At 41.6% G+C, this 24,499-nt stretch overlaps 1 protein-coding gene across 1 annotated transcript; it reads right to left on the minus strand.

Annotated features, from left to right (window-relative positions):
• Positions 1–78: 78 nt before the first annotated feature.
• Positions 79–22,666, minus strand: CRYM (crystallin mu). Its single transcript, XM_070460995.1, has 8 exons — positions 22,394–22,666; positions 21,767–21,920; positions 19,833–19,895; positions 14,285–14,386; positions 6,748–6,931; positions 3,022–3,143; positions 2,249–2,333; positions 79–434 (listed from the first exon to the last, which is right to left on the minus strand). The coding sequence occupies exons 1-8, from the start codon at positions 22,561–22,563 to the stop codon at positions 370–372; spliced, it is 945 nt and encodes a 314-aa protein (XP_070317096.1). The 5' UTR covers positions 22,564–22,666; the 3' UTR covers positions 79–369.
• Positions 22,667–24,499: the final 1,833 nt, after the last annotated feature.

Raw genomic sequence — 24,499 nt, forward strand, 5'->3', positions numbered from 1 at the left:
GCCTTCAGGGAGTGAACACGAGCACTTGATCCCCTCACTTCCTTTGCTGTGAAGGATGGAAGTTACCAAAACAAGAACTGCAGAATTGGAAAAAGCTTTATTTCAGGGAATTACAAAAGGCAGTGAAATACAGGGCAAAGGGAGCGCTAGTATAATCTGGTATAACACAGAACGGCCACTTAATTTTGTTTTCTAACTACAAACACAAAAGAGGATCTCATTGTTTAAGGTAAGACACAGTATGCATAAAACTACAGATCACTGGGCTAGAACCCTTCTTTTAATCTAGAGATTATGAAAAGATTGTGAGACAACTAGTGTTAACACCCTTTGAGCCGTAGCATCCACTTGACACAAAGTTCCTTTGTTTTATTTACCAGATGACCAGGAATCATATACTAGTTTGGCTGCAACCATGTCTTCCACCGCCATTCCTGGAATGGACAGAAATTTGGTTTAACTTTTGTCAGAACAACTTTTCCCCAAACAGCCCAGGTCCCAGAACTGGCCGTTCCCTAATACAGTGTCCACCAGGGTAACAAGGGCTCACCACCCAGAGGTGAGTTCAGGCTTGAAGAGTCTGTGAAGGGTAAAACAAGGCAAGCAATGAATGCTCACCAAAGTTCAGGAGTCAGAAAACTTTCGGTGAACAGCCAGATAATAAATATTTAAGACTTCGCATGCCAGTTACTTGCAGTTACTCACCTCTGCTGTGGTACAAGTGTGGCTTTAGACATCAGGTAAACAGATGAGTCTGACTGTGCTCCAAGAAAACTTTCCTTATGGACACTTTAGTTTGAATTTCTTGTAATTTTTATGTGTCATGAAATATTACTTTCCCCCCCAGTCATTTGAAAATGTAGAAACCATTTCATTGTGGGCTGTATGAAAACAGATGGTAGGTTGGGTTTGGCCCAAGCTGTGTAGTTTGTTGGACCTTTGGTCTAGTCCAAACCCTAAGTCCTTTAGCAATTCCCCCTTTATCTTATAGTTTTGGGCAAATATCCTTAACCTGGAATGGGAATATGTTCTTAAAGGCCAGGGGCTGGCTTTTATTTTTGTAACTACTACTGTACACAGTATGGAGCTTGATACATAGTAGGTATTTAATATGCATCTGCTAGATGAAGGGATGTGCCAGTAAACCAACCCCAAAAGTGAGAAAGTAAAAATTGCTCAGGAGTGTAGATCAGGTTTCCAGGGCTGTGTCTCCTGAAGGGGGCCAGCTGACCTCTGATCTGCTAAGGAACAATGAAACTCTTTCAGACTCAACTAGATCAGTGTGATGTCTCTGAACCAGGCTCTAAATACAGCTTATACTGTGTTTGCCTGTTTTTCTATGCATGAAAAATTAAAATATATATTTAACAGATGGTAAGGCATAGATACACTTTGACTGGCATTGGTGCTGGGTGGGCAGAGTACTCTTAATACTCTGCCAAGCAATAGCACTTTGGTTGCTTGATCATTAAAAAATATGTATGGTCTGGCAAGGTTGAGGGGCTCAAGCAGCAACTATTTATCAACTATTTTGAGAGTACTTCAATATTTTAGATGTAGGATCTGAATATTAGCTCTGTTACCATATGTGTCCATTTCCTTAAAATGGGAGAGCTGGGCTGAGAGGCAAACCAGCCAAAGAAAGGAGCCCCTTCTTTGATGGGCTTCTGCCTGTGCTAACTCAGAGTGGTAATGGGGCTCTCCATTGAAGACCTTCTTAAATCAGCAAACAGAAAGGGAAGGAGAGGGAAAAAAGGTCAGGCTGTACTTCCTGTCTGGGTTGCCCTCAGGTTGGGTCTCCCTGTTATTTCTCTTAAGCTCCCTGTTTTTAAACACCTTTTTCCCCTGCCCTTCCACCTTTGAAGGATATCTTCCTCTGAGTTTCATTTAGATCAAAGTCTAAATGTTTTAATGCTGGTGCTTGTTATGGGCAAATCATTTTATACATACATCTCACTTAATTCTCACAAAAACTCTAGGTAACAGGTGGGGAGAAAACTGTGACTCAAAGAGGTGAGATCACTTGCCCAAGGATGCATGTCCAAGGAATAGCATAGCGGGGAAGCCAACCTAGGACTGCCCAGTTCCAGAGTTCACGGGCTTCACCACTAGGCCAAGACGTAAATGATTTACCTAAGTGATAGACTGCACAATGATTCAGTTACGGAGACTGCTGACTCATTCCTCTTCCCACCAATGGGTAAACCTACCTTGTGTTTTGTGTTTTGCCCTGGGAGCAATGACTTACCCAGAGACTTGAACACGGTAGTCTTCTCACAGTGGGCTGGTTTCACTCCCTTCACCACTTCTCCCAGCTCAGCGAAGATCTCAGCCTGTCAAATGAACACACTGACCCAGGTCATGGAGCTAATATGGCTCAGGACCAGCTTCTGAAGCCAGGACAGGGTGTCCCTGACCTGGATAAAGGATAACTTGATAAAATAACCTTCTGTAAACGGAATGATGTCAGGGAGGATGCCTCTCTCTTAAATCTTTTTCTGGGGATGAGATGTGGGTACATCTGCTTTTGTGATACCATGATTGCAGAAATACAAATCTGCAGCCAGGGGAATGTCCAGCCAGGACACTGTATCAGTGAAGAAACAGGCTTGTTCTTATCTGAACACTCATTTTGGCAGCCCCCTTCTTACTGCTATGCCCTGGTTATGAAAAAAGGTCAGAAAGCGGTCAACACTAGTCCTGATTTGTTGGCCATACTGGGAAAGTTTCCAGAGGCTCCTATCTTCCAATCCTATTGCTTTACAGGACAGCCCAATCCAATGAAAAAGGCCATCAAGCTGATCTCTTAAGGCAAAGGGAACAGGAAGACACATGTCACCACACAATGGCCACATTATTCTAGAAGGGAATTAGAAAGGATGGAAAGATATTTGAGAGTGATAACCCCAAAAAGAGGTGGGAGTTACAGAGATCTGCAGCAGGCCAGACAGAAGGGGCTATTATGAAACCCGGGGATCCAGGTGAGGACAGTCAGACATCAGCAACAGAAAGATGGCTCACCCCCGACAAGAGGACATCTCCAGACTCTTTCAGGGCGGCCTCCTGGGAATCCACATACAGCACAGCCTGTTTCATGAGCTCGTCATCCAGCTCTCTCCAGTCAGGTCTGCTGGCGCCGATGGCTAAATGACAGCAAAACAGACCCTGAGCCTTGAAGTAGTCACAGGGGATACTGCAGGCTCCAAAGAATGAAAGGGGTGGGGAAAAGGAAGTGGCAGGGGACACGTGGGAACAACTGCGGCATGCCTCATCTCCCCAGGCCTACTCCCTCCCAAGCAACAAGACTGAGCTCTCTAACAAGAATGATACTTGGCATTTTCTCCTTTCATTTCATGCCCATTCTCATTAATCAAAAAAATTTTGAGGCAACTTAGCCCTTGTAGCTCAGTCGGTAAAGAATCTGCCTGCAGTGCAGGAGACCCGGGTTCAATCCCTGGGTCAGGAAGATCCCCTGGAGAAGGAAATGGCAACCCACTCCCGTATCCTTGCCTGCAAAATCTCATGGACAGAGGAGCCTGGTGGGCTACAGTCCATGGGGTCGCAAAGAGTCGGGCACGACGGAGCGACTAACACAGCATTCATGTACTGTGTGCCTACTATCACTGGGATGTTTCACACATACTATTTCAAGTCCTCACAAGTACATGTCTGATTCCCATTTAAAAGGTACACAAACGGAGGCTCAAAGAAGAGGTATGTGCCAAGGTTATATATCCAGTAAGTGCATCTATGACTCTAAAAGAACACATGCCTTTTCATGTTTCTTCTGCTTATCAGGAGCAGTGACTTCCTTACACAAACCCTAAAACAGACATCACTTGCAGCTTATTCATAACCACACAATCTTCTGTCTTCTGTCTGTCTGCTTGCTCTTCGATCATTCCCATTCCTTATTCCCAGCCACTTCTCTTACCTCATGAGAAAAAAAAAGCCCAGTGTCAGGGACACAGAGAAGCCCCAGTAAACAGGAAACTGGCTGCACCCCAGCACCAAGGTTTCACATCCTCTGCAGAGCCCAGAACCATAATGATGAATCCAAGGAATCATGCCTCCTGGCATTGGGACATAGGATAATGCTGAGACTGAATCAAATGCTTCCAGGACCAGGAAGGTAGTGAAAATGAGTGGCACTGGTCAAAAGAACTGGATTAGAAATGGTGGAAACCTCAGTACAGAGAAGAAAGCAGGCCCTTCTAAAGGGGACACTAACTATTCTGCTCAAGCAGAACTGTTGCCATGTAAGAATGCAGGGCCACTCTTAGATAGCCCTCCCCTGGCCCCCTGCTCCTTTTGTAAAAAGAGAAGCAGGGAATCTATTTGCATGTGTAATTTCTTGGTTTTCAGAACACTTAACACTCTATGGCCTAAACAAAACACATCTGCTGGCTGGATCCAGCCCACAGGGGCCAGTCTTTGGAAACGGCTATGAAGCTTTATACAAATATAAGGCAGCATTTGTAAGCCTTCTCTCACTGCCATCCAGTTTTCTCTACTTGTTCCCTCTCCTGTTGTTTTCCCTCACTCTAATTGTCAAAGACAGTGACGTAAAACGTCCATCTTGAAGGTTGTTTGTGTGAGGAGTTCTATAGAACAGAAGCACCAACTAATGAAGCTTGTAAATAAATCATAAGCTGGTGGGAAAAACCCTAGCTTCTCAAGCCACCTCTTCTGATTGCACTTGTTCCCCCTAATTTGGAGCACGGCGAATGCTCAAAGGGTTGCATAAGGCCACTCAAGCCAATGGAGGTGGTCCAGGAAGCAAAGCGAGGGGCCTGATTCAGGCTGGGCTTTGGCCTTCCTTCAGTGGGGCTACACTTGGTGAGGGTCAGACACTGGCTGGTGGGATGCCGAGAAAGAATGAGGGGCACGCAGGGAAGGTTGGAATTGGGCCTAACTCTCAGCCAAGTTGTAAAGTAAGTAAAATCTGTTGTTGGTGTTTCCCCGTCAACCGCACTTGTAACATACGTTTCTTAAGTATATTTACTGCCTCTAAACACACAAACCAGTTTTGTCTTTAGACCAGGGAAAGATATGAGACTCCTTGACTCAAAATCAAGTTAGCTCTTCCTAGAGAGACATTCGAAGTGTGAGAGGTATACCACATGAGGGAGATTCTCTGCTGCTGTCTTTGAAGGTAGAGTGTCCACAGGAAAAGAAATGTGGACAGCCTCCTGGAGCTGAGAGCAGCCCCAAGGAAACTTGCATCCTTGTCCTTCAACACAAAGAACTGCCACAACCGTGTGAGCTGGGAAGAAGACTCCAAGCTCTAGATGAGATTGCAGCCTGGAAAACACCTTGCTTCCATCCTGAGTGCGCAGAGGACTTAGCTAACCCATGTCTAGACTCCTAACCACAGAATCTAAGATAGCAAATACGTTCTGCTTTAAGCCAAAAAAAAAAAAAAAAACTGAAAAAAAATCAACTCAGTCTTATTGAAGATTCAGCTCTTGCCCATTTTACCCAGAACTGACTTCTCTTGAAGTTCCAAGTCCTTCTAGAAATGGTCTTACTATTCGAGTCTGGCTTTATGAACAATAAGACCTATCCCCTGGATTCACATTCATAATATCAGACCCATACAGGCTGAAACCTTCAATTTTCTATAGCCCATTCCTCAATCATACATGTGTTGTTTCCGTCATGGAACTTAACCTTTAGCTGGAACTATCTAGCTCATCTATTTGTTTACTTGTTTATTGTCAACCTCCCTTCTCTAGAATGTAAACAGCAGGAAAGCAGTGACCTTGATGGCTTTACTTGATGGTTTACTTTGGCTTTCCCAGCATGTAAAACAGTGCCTGAACCATGGTAGGGATTCAATACACATTTGTGAAAGAACAAATAATCATGATACTTGGCTCTTGCACATGTGTGCAGAGATCTTAGAGTTCATACTATGTGCCTGTCACTAAAACATGAGGCATTGGTACTGTGTTTAAATTCTCTAGCCTTCAATTGCTTGCTAATCAGACTCCAGTTTTCTTACTGAAAGATAACATAGGGTATCATTTAAGATCTTAGGCTTTGAGGGTATATTGCCTCAGTTCAAATCCCAGCTTCGCCTCTAAAAACCTTTGACTTTGGGCAAGTTACTTAATCTTTCCATGCCTTGGTTTACCTACCATACAGGGGTCATGATAATAATAGTTCCTACTTCATAAGGTTGTTTTCAAGATTCAGTGATATAGTACATAACAAAGAATTTAGAATAGCCCCTGCTATAGTAAGTATTTAATATAGACCAGATCTTGCTATAGCCCCCAGGGTCATTTAAGGATCTTTAGGAGCCCAAGAAACTCGTATGTTTAAAGTCCCAATTATCCTCCCCCACATATGAAAAAACATTCACATAAATACATTTAGTCACATAAAATGTATTTTGTGCTGTAATTAAAAAAAATTTAATCCCAAGTGTTGGTGAGTTCCCAAGAACAAGTGAGTCATTTGGCTTTTGTAATTAAATTTCATGGCATTTAAGAACGAGTTATAGTTGATCATTTGCCATACTATTATACTTTATAAAATTGTAATTAAATTTATTAGTTTTGAGTTTGTGATTTTTGTTTCATCTTTTGGAGTGCATACTGTTTCTTTAAGGTTCAAATGTTTCTGAGGCCATTAAAAAGCTCAGGCATTCTGCATGAGTGAAACAACTGCAGATGCAGGCCCTTGGTCCAGTCAAGGGAGAGGCTGGCCACCCAATGTTCATGGAGCCACTCTGCTTACCATTGATGTGAGCCCCAGGCTTGATCCATTCACCAAACAAAATGGGCTCTGTTGCCATGGTGACTGTGATGATCACATCTGCTCCTGTCACAGCCTCCTGGACCGATGAACAGACCCGCACCTCTCCTGGTACTGAGTTCACAAACTTCTCTGCATTTTCTTTGGTGCGGTTCCATATTCTCACCTTCATTCAGGGGAATAAAAGAGACATGGTGCTGTGATTATTTGGCTGTTTATGTTTCATCAAACCTAGGAGTTACAAGGAAAAGTTGAACTACTCTAGGGTTAAGGCTGCAGTTATTTAAATCATTCCTTATGGTGGATGAACATTTGTCTGGGCCAGATGTGAAAATGACCTTTCTCTACTCCATTTCCCTGTCAGGAAGGGGGGGAGATTTTTCAATTCTAGCTTGAGACACACAGCCTCAATAGTGTAATAGCTATTATATAGCTTAGTGATTAGCAGAGCAAATTCTGGAGCTAGACAGGTTTAGAATCAGACTTTGCTCTGTCACTGTTTCTGAAGCTATTTAACCTCATTCAGCCTAAGTTTACATGTATGTAAATGCAAATCATAACTGACAAGGTCAGCATCAAACTCACAGTTTATGTTTGGGACTCTGTAAGGGAGTCATAACAGGTGTGAGATTAACAAGCAGGATGTGCAGTGCTGTGCATGGAACAGCTTGATCTCTGAAGGATACGTAAGGAATTAAAAATTGGAAGGGTTTCAGGAGTAAATTGGGACTTCCCTGGTGGCTCAGATGGTAAAGAATCTGTCTGCAATGCAGAAGACTCAGGTTCAATCCTTGGGTCCGGAAGATACCCTGGAGAAGGGAATGACTACCCACTCTAGTATTCTTGACTGGAGAATCCCATGGACAGAGAAGCCTGGTGGGCTACAGTCCACGGGGTCACAAAGAGCTGGGCACAGCCGAGCAACTAACACTTACTTACACTTACAGGGGTGAATGGTACAGCAGAGCAGAAGGTCAAGAATAGTAGCTACGACGAGATTCCTAGGAAGTGCTTGCAGGGAGAAGCTGGTCATTGGCATCACCAGGAAGTGGGGACTGGCTAGCTTGTTTAACATATTTTAATGTCTGTGGTGGCAGTTGCCAGCCTTCAATTGAAACTAAGGCCTAAAGAAGCCCTCATAAGGAAATATAATAAATATAGAAATAAATGTTATATGTGAATAAGTTCATTAATAAAGGTGAAAACAGTATAAGCCCAGTTATAAGAAAATGGTCAACCACACTACCATTCTTGATAGAAAACTATGAAATACTATACAAATATGAGGTAATCAGGAAAACTGGTGTTACAACATTCAGTGAAAACTATTAAAACTATGGTTAAAAGATTAATGATTAAACCTGTGTTATAAGAAGTTAATATTAAAAAAATAGAAAGAACTTACAAAAATATAAAAATAAACAACCTTATTTAAAAATGGGCAGAGGCCCTGAATAAATATTTTTCCAAAGAAACTATTAAGTCCACCATTCACATCGCTATGAGATTAGAAATCAACTACAAGGAAAAAATTGCAAAAAACACAGACGTGATGGCTAAATGATATGTTACTAAACAACCAATGGATCACTGAAGAAATCAAAGAGGAAGGAAAAAAACACCTAGTGATAAATAAAAAATGAAAACATGATGATCCAAACCCTCTGCGATGCAGCAAAAGCGATTCTAAGAGGGAAATTTATAGCAATACAAACTTACCTCAGAAAACAAGAAAAACCTCAGATAAATAACCTAACCTTATACATAAAGCAACTAGAGAAAGAAGAACAAACAAAACCCAAAGTTAGTATAAGGAAATAAGTTGTAAAGATCAGAACAGAAATAAACAGAGACAAAGAAAACAACAGCAAATATCAATGAAACTAAAAGCCGAGTTCTTTGAAAAGATAAACAAAATTGAGAAACCTTTAGCCATACTCATTAAGAAAAAACAGAGAATGACTCAAGGTAATAAAATTAGAAGTGGAAAAGGAAAAGTCACAACTGACACTGCATAAAGACAAAGGATCATAAGAGACTACTACAAGCAACTATATGCCAGTAAATGGACAACCTAGGAGAAGATAACAAATCTCCCAAAACTGAATCAGAAAGAAGTAGAAAATATGAACGGATCAATTACAAGCACTGAAAGTGAAACTGTGATTTAAAAACTCCCAACAAACAAACCTCTATAACCAGACAACTTTATGGGTGAATTTCACCAAACATTTAGAGAAAAGCTAACACGATCCCTCTGAAACTACTTCAAAAATTGCAGAGGAAGGAATACTCCTAAACTCTCTTTGAGGCTGTCATCACCCTGATTCCAAAACCAGACAAAGATACCACAAAACAAGAAAATTACAGGCCAATATCACTGATGACCATACATGCAAAAACACTCAACAAACTACTAGCAAACTGAACCCAATAATATATTAAAAGATCAAATACCATGATTGAGGAGGACTGATACCTGGGATGCAAGAAGTTTTCAATATTCGCAAATCAATCAGTGAGATACACCACATTAACAAACTGAAGAGTAAAACCATATAAGCATCTTAGCAGAAAAAGTTTTTGACAAAATTCAAAACCCATTTATGATAAAAATTCTCCAAAAGTGAGCATAGAAAAATTCTCCAAAAGTGAGCATAGAGGGAGCATACCTCAACCTAATAAAGGACATATATGACAAACCCACAGATAGCCCAATGTTGAAAAGCTGAAAGTTTATCTTCTAAGAAGAAGAAGACAAGGATGTTTACTCTCACTACTTTTATTCAACATAGTTTTAGAAGTCCTAGCCATGCAATCAGAGAAGAAAAAGAAGTAAAAGGAATCCAAATTGGAAAAGAAGAGGTAAAACTGTCACTTTGCAGATGATACAGAAAATTCTAAAGATGCTACAAGAAAACCACTAGAGCTCATCAATGAATTCAGTAAAGTTGCAGGATACAAAATTAACACACAGGAATCTATTGCATTTCCATGGGCTAACAACAAAAGACCAGAAAAAGAAATTAAGGCAACAATCCCATTTACCATCACATCAAAGGAAATAAAATATGTAGGAATAAACCTACCAAAAGAGGCAAAGACCTGTACTCCAAAAACTATAAGATGCTGATGAAAGAAATAAAAGATGATGCAAACAGATGGAAAGATATACCATGTTCTTGGATTAGAAGAATCAGTATTGTCAAAATAACTATACTACCCACGGTAATTTACAAATTACTCATGGCATTTTTTATTGAACTGGAACAAAAAATTAAAAAATTTGTATAGAAACACCAAAGAACCTGAATATCCAAAGCAATCCTGAGAAAGAAAAATGGTGCTCAAGGAGTTAGGGCCACTGACTTCTGACTATACTAATCAAAACAGAATGGTACTGGCTCAAAAACCAGACATAGAGATCAATGCAACAAGATAGACAGCCCAGAAATAAATGCACACATCTATGGTTAATTGCTCTCTAGCACAGGAGGTAAGACGATGCAATGGAGAAAAGATAGTGCCTTCAATAAGTGGTGCTGGGAAAACTGGACAGCTACTACATAGGGCTTCCCTGGTAGCTCAGTTGGTAAAGAATCCACCTGCAATGTAGGAGAACCCGGTTTGATTCCTGGGTTGGGAAGATCCCCTGCAGAAGGGCTCTAGTATTCTTGGGTTTCCCTTGTGACTCAGCTGGTAAAGAATCTGCTTTCAATGTGAGGGACCTGGGTTCGATCCCTGGGTTGGGATGATCCCCTGGAGAAGGGAAAGGCTACCCACTCCAGTATTCTTGCCTGGAGAATTCCATGGTCTGTATAGTCTGTGGGGTCACAAAGAGTCGGACACAGCTGAATGACTTTCACTTACACTTTTCACATTTAAAAAATTAAATTAGAACATTTTCTAACATCACACACAAAGATAAACTAAAAATGGATTAAAAACCTAAATGTAAGCTTAGATACTATAAAACTTGTAGAGGAAAACATTGGCAGAACACTCTTTGACATAAATCATAACAATAACTTTTTGGGTCTACTTCCTAGTGTAATGGAAGCGAAAACAAAAATAAACAAACTTAAAAGCTTTTGTACAGCAAAGGAAACTGTAACAAAATGAAAAGATAACCCACAAAATGGGTGAAAGTATTTCCAAATGAAGTGACCAACAAGGGATTAATCTCCAAAATATTCAAACAGCCCATGCAGCTCAATTTAAAAAGAATCTTATTTAAAAAATGGGTGGAAGGTCTAAATAGACATTTCTCCAAAGAAGACATAAAGATGGCCAAAAAGCCAATATGAAATGATACTCAATATCGCTCATTACTAGAGAAAGGCAAATCAAAACTACAATGAGGTATCACTTCACATTGGTCAGAATGGCCACAATCAAAAAGTCTACAAACAACAAATGCTGGAGGAAAGTGTGCAGAAAATGGAACCCTCCTACACCATGGGAATGTAAATTGGCAAAGTCACTATGGAAAACAGTATGGAAGTTCCTTTAAAAAGTAAAAATAGAGCTACCATATGATCCAGCAATCCCACTCCTGGGCATATATCCAGAGAAAACCATAAATTGAAAAGATACATGCACCCCAATGTTCATTATAGCACTATTTATAATAGCCAAGACATGGAAGCAACCTAAATGTCTACAGACAGATGAATGAATATAGAAGATGTGGTACATACATAAAATGGAATATTAATCAGCCATAAAAAGAATGAAATAATGACATCTGCAGCAACATGGATGACCTATAGAGTACCATACTAAGTGAAGTAAATCAGAGAAAGACAAATATCATATGATATCACTCATATGTGGAATCTAAAAAAATGATACAGATGAGCTTATTTATGAAACAGAAACAGACTCAAAGACTTCAAAAGCAAATTTATAGTTACCATAGGGGAAAGGCTGAGGGTGAGGGATAAAGTTGGAGGTTGGGATTAGCATATACACACTACTATATATAAAGCAGATAATCAACAATGACCAACTGTATTACATGGGAAACTCTACTCAATATTCTGTAATAATTTGTATGGGAAAAGAATCTGAAAAAGAATAGATAAATATATATATATGAATCATGTTTCTGTATATCTAAAACTAACACAACATTGTGAATCAACTATACTCCAACAAGCAACTGATACAGCTCAATATTAGGAAAACAAACAGCCCAATCACAAAATGGACAGAAGACCTAAAGACACTTCTCCAAAGAAGACATACAGATGGCAAAGACAAAAGATGTTCAACATCATTAACTTATAGAGAAATGCAAACCAAAACTACAATTAGGTATCACCTCATACGAGTCAAAATGGCCATCATCAAGAAATCTACAAATAATAAATGCTGGAGAGGATGTGGAGAAAAGGGAACCCTCCTACACTGTTGGTGGGAATGTAAACTGATACAGCCATTATGGAGATTCCTTAACAATCTAGGAATAAAACTACCATATGACTCAGCAACCCCACTATTGGGCATATACCCTCAGAAAAAAATAATCGAAAAGATACATGTAGCCCAGTGTTCAGAGCAGCACTGTTTACAATACCCATCACATGGAAGCAACCTAGGTGTTCATCAATTGATGAATGGATAAAGAAGATGTGGTACATACACACAATGGAATATTACTCAGCCATAAAAATAATAAATTTGAATCATGTCAGTTCTAATGAGGTAGATGAACCTAAATCCTGTTATAAAGAGTGAAGCATGTCAAAAAGAGAAAAACAAATATAGTATGTTAAGACATATATATGGAATCTAGAAAAATGATGCTAATGAAACTATTTTCAGGGAAGGATTGGAGATGCAGATGTAGAGAATGGACTTGTGGACATCGTGTGGGAGGGAGAGAATGGCATGAGTCGAGAAAGTAGCATCAACATACATACACAATCAAGTGTAAAAGAATAGCTGGTGAGAAGTTGCTGTGTAGCACCGGGAGCCCAGTCTGGCTCTCTGTGATGCCCTGGAGGGATGGGATGGGGGTAGGGGAGGGAGGCTAGAGACAGAGGGGATGTATGTATAATTTACACTGTTGTATGGCAGAAACCAGCATGAGATTGTAAAAATTTTTTTTAATTTAAATAAAAAACAGAACAAAAAACTACCATATGATCCAGTAATTCCAGTTCTGGGTATTTATCTGAAGAAAACAAAACTGTAAGGCAAAAAGCTGTAGGTACCCCCCTGTTCACTGCAGCATTATTTACAATACCCAGGATATAGAAACAACCTAAGTGTCCATCAGTGAATAAATGGATAAAGCAATTGTCATGTGTGTATACACACACACAAAATGAAATATTGTTCACCCATAAAAATAATGAAATCTTGTGATCTGAGACAAAAATGTGTGGATCTTGAGGGTTTTATGCTATGCAAAATAAGTCAGACAGAGAAAGGCAAATAGTATATGATCTCACTTACATGTGGAATCAAAAAAACCTCAAATGAATGAACAAATAAAATAATTGAGAAACTGATATATACACACAGAGAACAATTTAAAGAAACTACTTGTGGTGATTGCTGGAAGGGTGAGGGAGGAGCTGGGGATGAGTGAAACAGATGAAGGGGATTAAGAAGTACACACTTCTGGTTATAAAATAATTAAGTCATGGGGATACAATGTGCAGCATAGAGAATACAGTCAATAATGCTATAATAACTTTGTATGGTGACAAGGGGAAACCAGATTTATCATGGTGACCACTTTGAAATGCCTATAAATATCCAATCACTATGAGGTACACCTGAAACTAATATGATATTGTATGTCAATTAAACCTTGGTGAAAAGCATAAAAAATCATAAAAAGCAGATGAGAGAAGACTAGAAATGTTAACTACTTGTCTTTGAAGACACATAAAAGGGAATTTTTCTTCTTTTATCTTCTTTATATTTTCATTTCTCAAAGCAGAGGTACTAGTTCTATCATAAAAAAAATCACACCTTAAATCTGTCCCACCCCTCTCACACACATAGAAAAAAAATCAAATATAAGCAGTATCAGGTGTATCAAAAATAATGTGAGCCAGGCAGAATGGAGAAAGGTGGACTGATGTCTAGGCTTTGAAGGGGCACGTTGTGGCCTCCTGCTCTCCAGACCTCATTGTCAGTTCCTGGATTCCTAACCCTTGAATACTTAAGGACCCCAGATTCTGCTAAGAGAAGCAACAGAAAGGAGCCAAAAGAAAAACTGAATGCATGCAATGGATATGATACAATCCTTTAAGTAACTGAGTAGGCTCTGTGTACCGAGGTGTACTCTACAAACTTAGAAACTGGAAGAAGTGACTCAGGCCTTTCCCCCAACTCTTCATCTCCAGTGGGACTTTCACACAAGCCATTAAAAGAATGGTCTAGATGGTGGTACTCCCAATCTGACGATTGCAGCATAGCTTACATTTTAACAAAGGAGTACAGAGAAATGTCACTGCTGCTTCCTCTCCACATCCCCCACCTCCCTCCCTGGACTTACCTCCTTAAAGAAGAACTGTTCTGTGAAGATCTCATAATGGCTGTAAGCCTGGACCCCAGCTCCAAGGATACACAACACTTCACTGTTGGGAGGCTTCAAAAACTATTTGAGAGAAAGGAGATAGAAAAGATCAAGACAGACTCTTGAAGTCAGGAGAGGATCAAGTACAGTTTGAGAATCAGGGACCTTCATTCAGAACCTCTCAGGCAATCAAGGAAATGTCATTTTGTATTTCCATTTCCACTCTGTATGGTGCGGGCAGGAGAGAAAAGCCTTCACTGGGTACTTAATATATACCAATGCTTAACCTTCATGATCTCTTTTAGTCCAGACAATTGACCCTATGCGCTAGATGCTCCCACAGTTATCCTCTTCTTACAGATAAAGAAATTGAGGTCCAAAGAAGTTATGTAACTTGCTCAGAGCCCTGTAATTGTTAAATGGCACAGTAGGGCTCCAAAACCTTGTCTTTCTCCAACGCCCACATGCTTTCTCCTCTGCTACCCCATCTCAGGGACATGATAAGCCAACCTACTTCTCAGAGCTGTTGAGTTGTTGCGTTTGGAACCATGACTCCTTGTGAACTTAGGTTCTCAAATGATATTTGCTGTGCCTACTCTCTGTTGATCCTGTCTCAGCCTGCCTTCCTTAAGAGGAATGTAGAGATGGCATTTGTGGGGCCTCCTCAGGGTATATGTGTGTCTTTATTTGGGAGTGATGTTGTGTGATCAGCTCTCCAGTAAAGCCTTTCTGACCTCTCTGACAGAATTTACCACTTCACAGCACTTGTTTGTTTACAAATTTATTTTCCTGTACTGCTGTATAAGTCCCATTAAAACAGAGACAGTCTTATTTGCACAGAATTGGCATGAATCTACTATTACCTATGAGAAATAGAGCAGGGTTTCTTGACCTCAGCACTCTGATATTTGGGCTGGATAATTCTTTGCTGGCAGGGTTTGGGTGGCTGGCAGGTGGGAGGGCTGTACTATGCACTGCACGATGCTTGGCAGCATCCCTGGCCTCTGTCCATTAGCACCCCCTATGCCCTCAGTTATGACAACCAAAAATGTCTCCAAACATTGCTAATTGTCTCTGGGGCAGTTGGTCTCTGGAAACAGTTGGTCTTAACTGCTTCCAGTTAAGAACTACTGGCATTGAGAAAGGACATCACTTGTGTCTCAAATCATCCATGTTAAATAAGACCATCTTCTGTCTTTTCTCTATCTCATTTAACAAAAGTTGATTTTGATCTGCTCTGTATCAATAATTACCATTATTGAGATTCTGGAGTGCAACCTTAAAAACAAAAGTGTTTTTAATATTAATCACTAGCAAAAAGGAGTCTCAAATATTAGTAGATGTTTAGAGATTCTCTCTCCTGCAGCTGCACAGGAGAGAAACCATTTTCTGCTATCAACTATAGTTCAAAGAAACTTGATTTGAAAAGGTTTCAAAATGACAATAACTTATGTTCCCACTCAGTAAGGAGAATTAGGTAATTTTTCTTTAACTAAATAATTTTTTTTCTGTTCTCAGTTAATATAAATCTATTCTTGGAAGTACATGTGGGCTTCAGAAACTGTTGCGGTATCCTGTAAAAGTAACCTTTAATCTCTGAGAGTAAATGTGTGGTTCTGCTTGCTTGTCTCGCTTGACACGTTGCTGCCCTGATAATAATGTTATAACTGGCATCTCTTTTCCTAAATGGTATAACATTTATGATATTTATTAAATCATAATAGGATTGGTGCCACTTCATTCTTTTCCTAGAGCATGCAGATAATTAAAAACATATATATGAATCTGCTAGGTTTCTTAAAGAGTTTGAAAGACTATGTTTCATTTGCATTCACTAAGGCCTCGTGTGGTCTGGTCCTCTGAGCAGCCCAGCTTCCCCTCTGGACACACTCTCTGCACCTCTGGTCTTTCAGGCAAGAAGCTTCCTTGCCGCTCCCCAAGCGCACATGCCTTTATCAGCCACAGGGCTCTGCTCTCCACAGGTTCTTCCCTCTGCCTGGAGTACCTTCCCCTCAGCTTCTCACAAGTAAGTGCTATTGTTATTCTAATGCAAGCTCAGCTATTTTGGATCTTGGTTCCAAATCGAGAAAGGAGTACGTCAAGGCTGTGTATTGTCACCCTGCTTATGTAACTTCTATGCAGAGTACATTATGTGAAATGCTGGGCTGGATGAAGCACAAGCTGGAATCAAGATTGCTGGGAGAAATATCAACAACCTCAGATATTCAGATGACACCACCCTTATGGCAGAAAGCAAAGAAGAACTAAAGAGCCTCTTGATGAAAGTGAAAGAGGAGAGTGAAAAAGTTGGCTTAAAACTCAACATTCAGAAAACTAAGATCATGGCATCCGGTCCCATCACTTCATGGCAAACAGATGGGGAAACAATGGAAACAGCTACAGACTTTATTTTCTTGGGCTTCAAAATCACTGCAGATGGTGACTGCAGCCATGAAATTAAGACGCTTGTTCTTTGGAAGAAAAGTTATGACCAACCTAGATAGCATGTTAAAAAGCAGAGACATTACTTTGCCAACAAAGGTCCATCTAGTCAAAGCTATGGTTTTTCCAGTAGTCATGTATGGATGTGAGAGTTGGACTGTAAAGAAAGTTGAGCGCTGAAGAATTGATGCTTTTGAACTGTGGTGTTGGAGAAGACTCTTGAGAGTCCCTTGGACTGCAAGGAGGTCAAACCAGTCCACCATAAAGGAAATCAGTCCTGGATGTTCATTGGAAGGACTGATGTTGAAGCTGAAGCTCCAATACTTTGGCCACCTGATGTAAAGAACTGAGTCATCTGAAAAGACCCTGACGCTGGGAAAGATTGAAGGCAGGAGGAGAAGGAGAAGAAAGGGACAACAGAGGATGAGATGGTTGGATGGCATCACTGCCTCAATGGACATGAGTTTGAGTAAGTTCCGGGAGTTGGTGATGGACAGGGAAGCCTGGTGTACTGCAGTCCATGGGGTTGCAAAGAGTCGGACATGACTGAGCAACTGAACTGAACTGAACTGAAGCTCAGCTAACCCTCACAAAGGAAATGAAAGTCTTTCAGTCGTGTCTGACTCTGCGACCTCATGGATCATACAGTCCATGGAATTCTCCAGCAAGAATACTGGAGTGGATAACCGTCCACTTCTTCAGGGAATCTTCCCAATCCAGGGATTGAACCCAAGTCTCCTGCATTGCAGGCAGATTCTTTACCAGCTGAGCCACAGGGGAAGTCCATAAGCCTTGGCAAATCCCACAGCCTGGAGCAAGACACTCCCCCCACCCCTTTTTGTTTTGCTCCCCTTTCATTCAATGTATCTGTCAGGATTGTAATTTTCACATTAACTGGTGCGATCTTTAGATTAATATCTGTCTCCCCAAATGCACCCTGTGCTCCGTGACTGCAGGTTCTGTATTTGGTTTTAGTCACCATTCCATGTCCCATGCTGAGCACAGGACCTGGTGCCTAGTGGGCACCTAGGTATTTGTTGGATAATTGCATGTCAAGAATAAACCCTGATATATATCGTGACTCTGAGACAGCATGCCAGAGTCCCCAACTCAGGGTACATGCAACCCAAACACCAAGTTACAGTGTCCATCAAACCCAAGAACTTCCTAATATTCGTCCTTCTCCCGAAAGCCCTAAATAAAACAGAAGTGATGGAAAAGAAAACATTCTATTCCTATAGCACAAAAAGTAAAATAAATCTTTGCTCCTTATTGAAAGAGCCCAACTGAGTCCCTAGGGAAAAAGTGGTGTAGTTTAAGCCTAAACTCTGAAGCATCAACTCAATGATTCTGAACATTTCTTGGAGTGCATATTTTTATCCATGCAAAAAAGCATAGTGTAACTGAGAGCTGGGTCTAGAAGAATTAACCTGGTTGATCATCAGAATTAACTAGAAACCATAAAAAACTAAAACACCTAGCTTCTTTGGCCTTGTCCTCAGCAATTTTAATTCAATGGTTTTGGGAACCTGAATTAAAAAAAGAAAAAACTCCAGAGGCTGCTACTGCATAGCCTGGGTTGGAAAATATTGACCTGGAACAAGAAGACCTACAGCTACCTGTGCTGACTTCAGGAAATCCTAGTCTTCATTTCTTTCTGCACAAAATGAGGCCAGTAATTCTTGCTCTGCCTTCCTCACACAAACCCAAAAATAAATTGAGACAATGGGTTGAAAATTATTTTGGAAAAAAATCAAAGTCCTTTTCAAATGTAGGGCAATATTGTTAGAGTCCCTCTAAGTTACCAGGGAACATACCTCAGAGTCCCTTGATCACTTCAATCTGAGTTGGGTCTGGATATAATTAAACAAACAAACAAACAAACAAATTTCCTCAAGGTGAGTACTGCAGTCTAATGCCTTGCTACATAGTTACCAGATTTATCCCCACATTCTTCCCTTATCATCATGTGTTTAGAAGACCTTAAAATACTCACAATCTGAACATCTGGTCTCTGCTGCTCCAACCCTTCCCTGGACCCCACATTTCCTTTATGCTTAGGTCTCATAAGTCAGCACTCCCAGATCTTTAATGTGAAAGATTCCAGACTCTAACTGTTCTATTGACACCTCTTCTTCTTCACCCTAACCTCTAAAAATACTGTTCTTCTTGTAGGATGCCCTTGCACTGCTTAGAAAAACATTATCACCTGTATCACTTGCTATTCCTTCTGTCTCAAGGGCTCCTCCTTTCCTCCTGTTTCAATCACTCACTTTTTTTTCAGTCTTTACTCAAATGTCACCTCAGTGAGGTCTTTCCTTGATAATTTTAAATGCCACTGCTTCCCAATACTCCAATTCTGCTTTATTTTCATCCTTCTAACTGGTGGTGTGGGGGGTGGTTTAGGAGCAAATCCTAGCCTATTACTAAAGACAAAAAGGGTTTGTTGTTGGTTAATTTTCTTTTTTTTAAGTAAATCATACTATGTATTTCACTTTTATTTTATTTATTGCCTTGCCAGCTCTGTGTATGTCACCCTCTGTTTTGTTCACTACCACATCTCCGACATTTAGAACAGTGCCTGATACATGATAGGATCTCAGTCAACACTCGCCGAATGAATACATTTGTCTGGCTTGGATATGCTGTCCCCTCTACTTTTTGTGCAGTCCTGACTCTGGCCTATGGGGCAACCACACTGATTTGCCAGGAACAGTGTGGATCAGGGGCAAGAAAGCAGTCTGGGAGTCAGAGAGGTCAAGTTTTAAATTCCTGCTCTGCCACTTATTTGCTGTGTGATCCTGATAAACTTGCAAAAACTCTGAGTCATATTCCCTATACTTGGCAAATGGAGATAAACATCAAGGCTGGTGTGATGATGAGAAAGAGCACACGTAAGGTACCCAGAATCTTGGGCTCATTATGGTAGCCAATCATTTCGTGAATCACTGTGCTCACCTGACATCCTACATTTGGCATATGATGTTTCAGCTATGCCCATAGAAAATAAAAATGTTCCTCACTTCTTCTTAGATGTTCAGATTTGAGATACTCAATCCCACCCACCAGCTTGCACTAATCTTACCTTGGTGGCAATGGCAGACACTGCAGCTGTTCTCTTTGCAGTTATGACATTTCCATCCATGACCTTGGAGGAAAGGAGAGACAGTGAGCAAGGGGCACCTGTATTCACCACTTAAGCAGAGAGAAGATGCTCTAAAAGAGTTAGCCCTAGAAAGCATTGTGTGTGTGTGTGTGTGGGGAGGGGGGGTTCAGTTGTGTCTGACTCCTTTCGACCCCATGGACTGTAGCCCACTAGACTCCTCTGTCTATGGAATCTTCCAGGCAGGAATACTGGCTAGAGTGGATTGCCATTTCCCACTCCGGGGAATCTTACTGATCCAGGGATTGAACCTGTGTCTCCTGCATCTCTTGTGTCTCTTGCATTGACAGGTGGATCCTTAACCACTAGTACCTGGGAAGCACCAGAAAGCATCTAACAGTCTGCAAGGAGAGTGTTTTGCCTGGAACCAATTCCTCCACTTATAAGAAATGCAACTTTGAACAAATATTTTAATCTATAGGCACTTTGTTTTTCCTACCTGTAAAAATAAAGATAATGGCAACCATTCAGAGGGTTTTTGTGAGGTTTAAAAGCACTGGCATAAATGAAGCCATCTAACATATGGCCAGCCCTCAATAAATGCCCATTTGCTTTATTTGCCCCCAGATTCTCAAAGTAAGTCACCTGACATCTGTGCAAAGGCCCTGAAACTCTACCTCAGCGGCTCTCAACTCCTCCTGCACACATGGGTAGGTTTGTGAAGATACTGGTGCCCAGGTATATCCTTAGGCTAACTGAATCTGGATCGCTAGGGATAGGACCCGGACATCATTGCTTTTAAAATCTCCCCAGGTGGTTCTGAATTACACCTGGCTAGTAATAACCACCATCCTTTGCTCTGCTGTCCTCTGTTTATATTATTCATCTCAACTCATCCTCATCAAGTACTATCAGTATTCTCATTTTATGAACGAGGAAGTCATATTCAGAAAGAATTTCAGGCCTTGTCATTTAGTTCCAAAGCCTGAGGTGGTATCAATTTTCTGGGTAAGCCCTCTTGGTGAGTAGTATGGATGTCATTTCCGTTGGGTGAGCAGAAGTTGTCAAGAACTAAATACTCTTTTCAGAGGAGTAATACATGGCCAGCTTCCTTGGGGAGCCTGAAATTCTGAGAAAATTTTAGAGGAAAGTTGTCAGAATTGAATGAGATCAATTTCTCCTGCCTGGCACATAATAAGTGCCCAGTAAGTGGCAATTATAAAGGCGGAAGAGCATAGGCTACTGTGCTAAGAGAGTATAGGTCCTGGGCTTACACAGAGTAGGTATGAAGTCCATCCATGCCCCTGTTAGCTATGTAAACTTGGCGATGTTTGGCATAGTGGCTCTATGACTCATTTTTTTCATCTACAAAATGGGGTAATAAAATTACCTCACAGAGTGGTTTTAAGAATTAAAAGCATTAATACTTATGAAGTATTTAGAACAGTGTCTGACATACACAAAGTAATTCACAAGTACAGACCACTACTTTTTTTTTTATATTATATTAAATGTTAAAACAGGTCACTGTGTACCCCTTACAAAAAACTCCCAGGCATTAGAGAGCGCCCCTAACCTGTAACTCATGTAACTTCATGTTACAGATTCACTAAATAAAAGTTTCCTTAGCTACTGGATTTGTGCAACCTGTACATTTGCAGTAACTGGTATAGGACAAGATCACGACAAGAATGACGAGATCATCACTTCCACAAGTTCACACACTGGAAGCACCAGTGGTCTCTGATGCTGGGCTACATCCTCAGGCAGTCCTAGAAACAGATGCACAGTCACAGGTAAGCTTCACAGTCACCGGCATCCAGTCATTCCGAGAGGGGCATATATGGTCACAGGCAATACTCCCCGTTGCCTGAATTCTGAGCCTAGCTCTGTGCACAGGGCAGGGAGCTGCTCACCGCCAGCAGGGCGCCGTTGTTCGGCTGGAAGAGCAGCACTGTGGCCTGATGGGAGGGGACCGCGGAGGCGCTGCTGTGACCCTCATAGAAGGTGACCAGCTTGGTGGTCAGGGCGTCCTCTGCGGCGCTGTAGGCGGGCATGACCCCCAGGAAACTACAGGAAGAGAGGGAGCAGTTTCAACCCCTTCCCGTCAATGATGAGACCTCCTATCAGGTCCCCATGTCCCTCACTCACCGCCCTACTGGCCTTCTCCCTCCTTCATCCCCACCCCTCTGCCGGTCCTGTTAGCAGTGCGCAGAGCACGCTCAAGAGTCTGCCTCTGGGTGAGAAAAACCACCCCAGTTCTGCCACTTACTAGCTGCCATCACCTTGGGTCCTTCGCTTCACCTCTTGAGTCTCGGTTTTTCCAAATAGCTGCATCAATAGCCACGTACATATGGAGTGTGTTGAATGAAACCAGATAACGGCTTTAAAGCGCCCACAGTGGGTTGCACACATTAGGTGAAAGGTGTTATTAGTAGGGGTTAGGGAAGCCCTCCTTTCTTTTCTCCTGCGGTTTCCCTTCTCACCCCTCCCTTTCCTCCTTTCCAGGGTCTCCAGCCCCGGCCCCGGCCCTCCTCACTTACCCGCTGTGCTTGGCGACTGGCACCACGGTGCGCACAGGCTGCACGACCCCTCCGTCGGGGCCGCTGGAGAAGTTGGCCAGAGCGGTCTCCAGGGGCGGGATGAGCAGGCTGGAGCTGCGGAGGTGGTCCTGTACCTCGGCCGCGCTCAGGAACACCGGCCTCGAGCTCATGTCGCCGCCGGACTTCTAACCTCAGAGGGCTCACCGCGATCCGCGTTTCTAGTGCTGCGCCCTAAATGAGAGCCGGGAAAGCGGGGAGCGCTGCCGCCTACAGGTCGCCGCCCAGCTCGGAGGGCGGAGCAGAGCCGTTTTCCTCCCACCCCCATCTGCAGGATTGGGAGAATTGGGTCCGCTCCAGTCGCGGTTTCTCTTAGGTTGGAGTTGAAGCAGCGGGCGGGCTGGGACTTGGTATCCTTGGGTCCACTTTCTCAATGCCTGTGGTTAGCTGTGGTCACATTCCTTGCAAAACGTGTTAGTTTGGCCCCCCACTTTTGTCTCCACCAACTCCACTATTAGCTGTCTAGGCCTTGCTGCCAGGGAAAGAGGGGACAGAGGAGATGAGGGTAAACAGTGACAGGCTCCCCTATTTTTTAAATTATTGCCTACATCTTAGGAGGTCTTGGATGTAAGGCGATAGAAGGTTATTAAAAACCATTTTCCTTCCAATTCTGTCTCCATCTGGAGTCTCTTACCCCAAACTCCTTCCCACCCCCATTCCCATTCCCACCCCCAGTTGCCTGCCTGTTGCACAGTTTTCTCTTGCGGTTAACTAATTCAAGTAATTAATTCACCTTTAAAAAAGGGGAAAGTTCCCAGGACAAGATATAATGTTAATTACAAATTGCTTAATGCATCAGATGTCATATCAGCAGAGGAGTTGGGATCTGCCCTTGAAGTGAGACTCCAAAACTCTACTCTTAACCATTAGGCTACACTGGCAGAGAGGCTGGGAGATGGCATTTCAAGCCAGGTGAAACCCAGGAGCGGAAGGAATGTTGTCTCCTTGAAAACAGTATCTTGCAAGACTGGAACCAGGAACTAGCTCTATCTAGGAGCAACAGGCATAAGACTGGGATGCTTCTTGAAGAGGCTAAGGAGGGTGATTCTTTGAAAAGGAATTACATGGCTAAAGAGATTAAATATTTAGAAAGATGGGTCTTATGCCAATACAGAGGATGAAAGAAATGAGCAGGAGTGTAGCTTGGGATACCGGTAAGGAGACTTCAGTGCTTAAGTTGTGTTCCCTTGATATTTTCATTGGGAGCTACTTAGGGCATTTCTTAGGAAATGGTCACTTCATAATGAAAGACAGTATAGTGAAAAAAAAGCTTATTTTAGTTATACAATTCTGTTTCTTCAATTCACCATCTCTAGAAGTTCATGCTCAGGGCTACTGGGATTACAGAAGTGTTTATGACTCATTATTTGTGTTGTTATAATTATGATGATATAACATTTATTAAATTTAGAAAACAACAGGGGTATAAAGAAAACAGCAGTTTGGCTCATTATTCTAAGGGAGAAGAAGCAAAACTGAATACCAACTAAAAGAGAAATGAAATAGGAAAGCCAGATGCCTTTTTTTCCCTTCGCCGTTGTGAATTTAAAAGTTGAGCCATGGGACTTCCCTGGCGGTTCAATGGGTAAGACTTCACCCTTCAATGCAGGGGGTGCCGGTTCAATCCCTGGTCAGGGAACTAAGATCCCACATGCCTCGTGGCCAAAAAACCAAAACAGAAAACAGGAGCAATATGGTAACAAATTCAATAGAGACTTTAAAAACAGTCCACATTAAAAAAAAAAAAAAAAAAAACTTAAAGAAAGAATAAAAATTGAGCCCTGGTCAAGTTGAAATCTTTTGTATTTGTTTCTATCAAATCTTATAGGAACAGGACTAGTCTGTAAATTACCTGAAATCATGTTACAGCTTTGTGTAACATCACCCAGGTCCTCAGTAAAGTAGCACTGGGAAAATTGGTCTTGACTGAATTAGTTCTATTGGGACTGGAGTCTCAGGCAACTAACTGTTCCCTAGAATCCAGAGCCTTTTCAAAACTAATATTATGCAATATGCAGTATCTCATTAGGATCAGCATTTGTACAACCT

Source organism: Odocoileus virginianus, chromosome 33, assembly GCF_023699985.2.
Source record: "Odocoileus virginianus isolate 20LAN1187 ecotype Illinois chromosome 33, Ovbor_1.2, whole genome shotgun sequence".
NCBI classification, from domain to species: domain Eukaryota; kingdom Metazoa; phylum Chordata; class Mammalia; order Artiodactyla; family Cervidae; genus Odocoileus; species Odocoileus virginianus.

Coding starts and splice junctions, on each gene's coding strand:
- CRYM (XM_070460995.1), bottom strand. CDS start 22,563: ATGAGCTCGAGGCCGGTGTTCCTGAGCGCGGCCGAGGTACAGGACCAC. Junction 6,932..14,284: donor AACAGTTCTTCTTTAAGGAG/GTAAGTCCAGGG, acceptor CCCTGAATGAAG/GTGAGAATATGGAACCGCAC. Junction 3,144..6,747: donor GCCTGGGGCTCACATCAATG/GTAAGCAGAGTG, acceptor GCTGTCATTTAG/CCATCGGCGCCAGCAGACCT.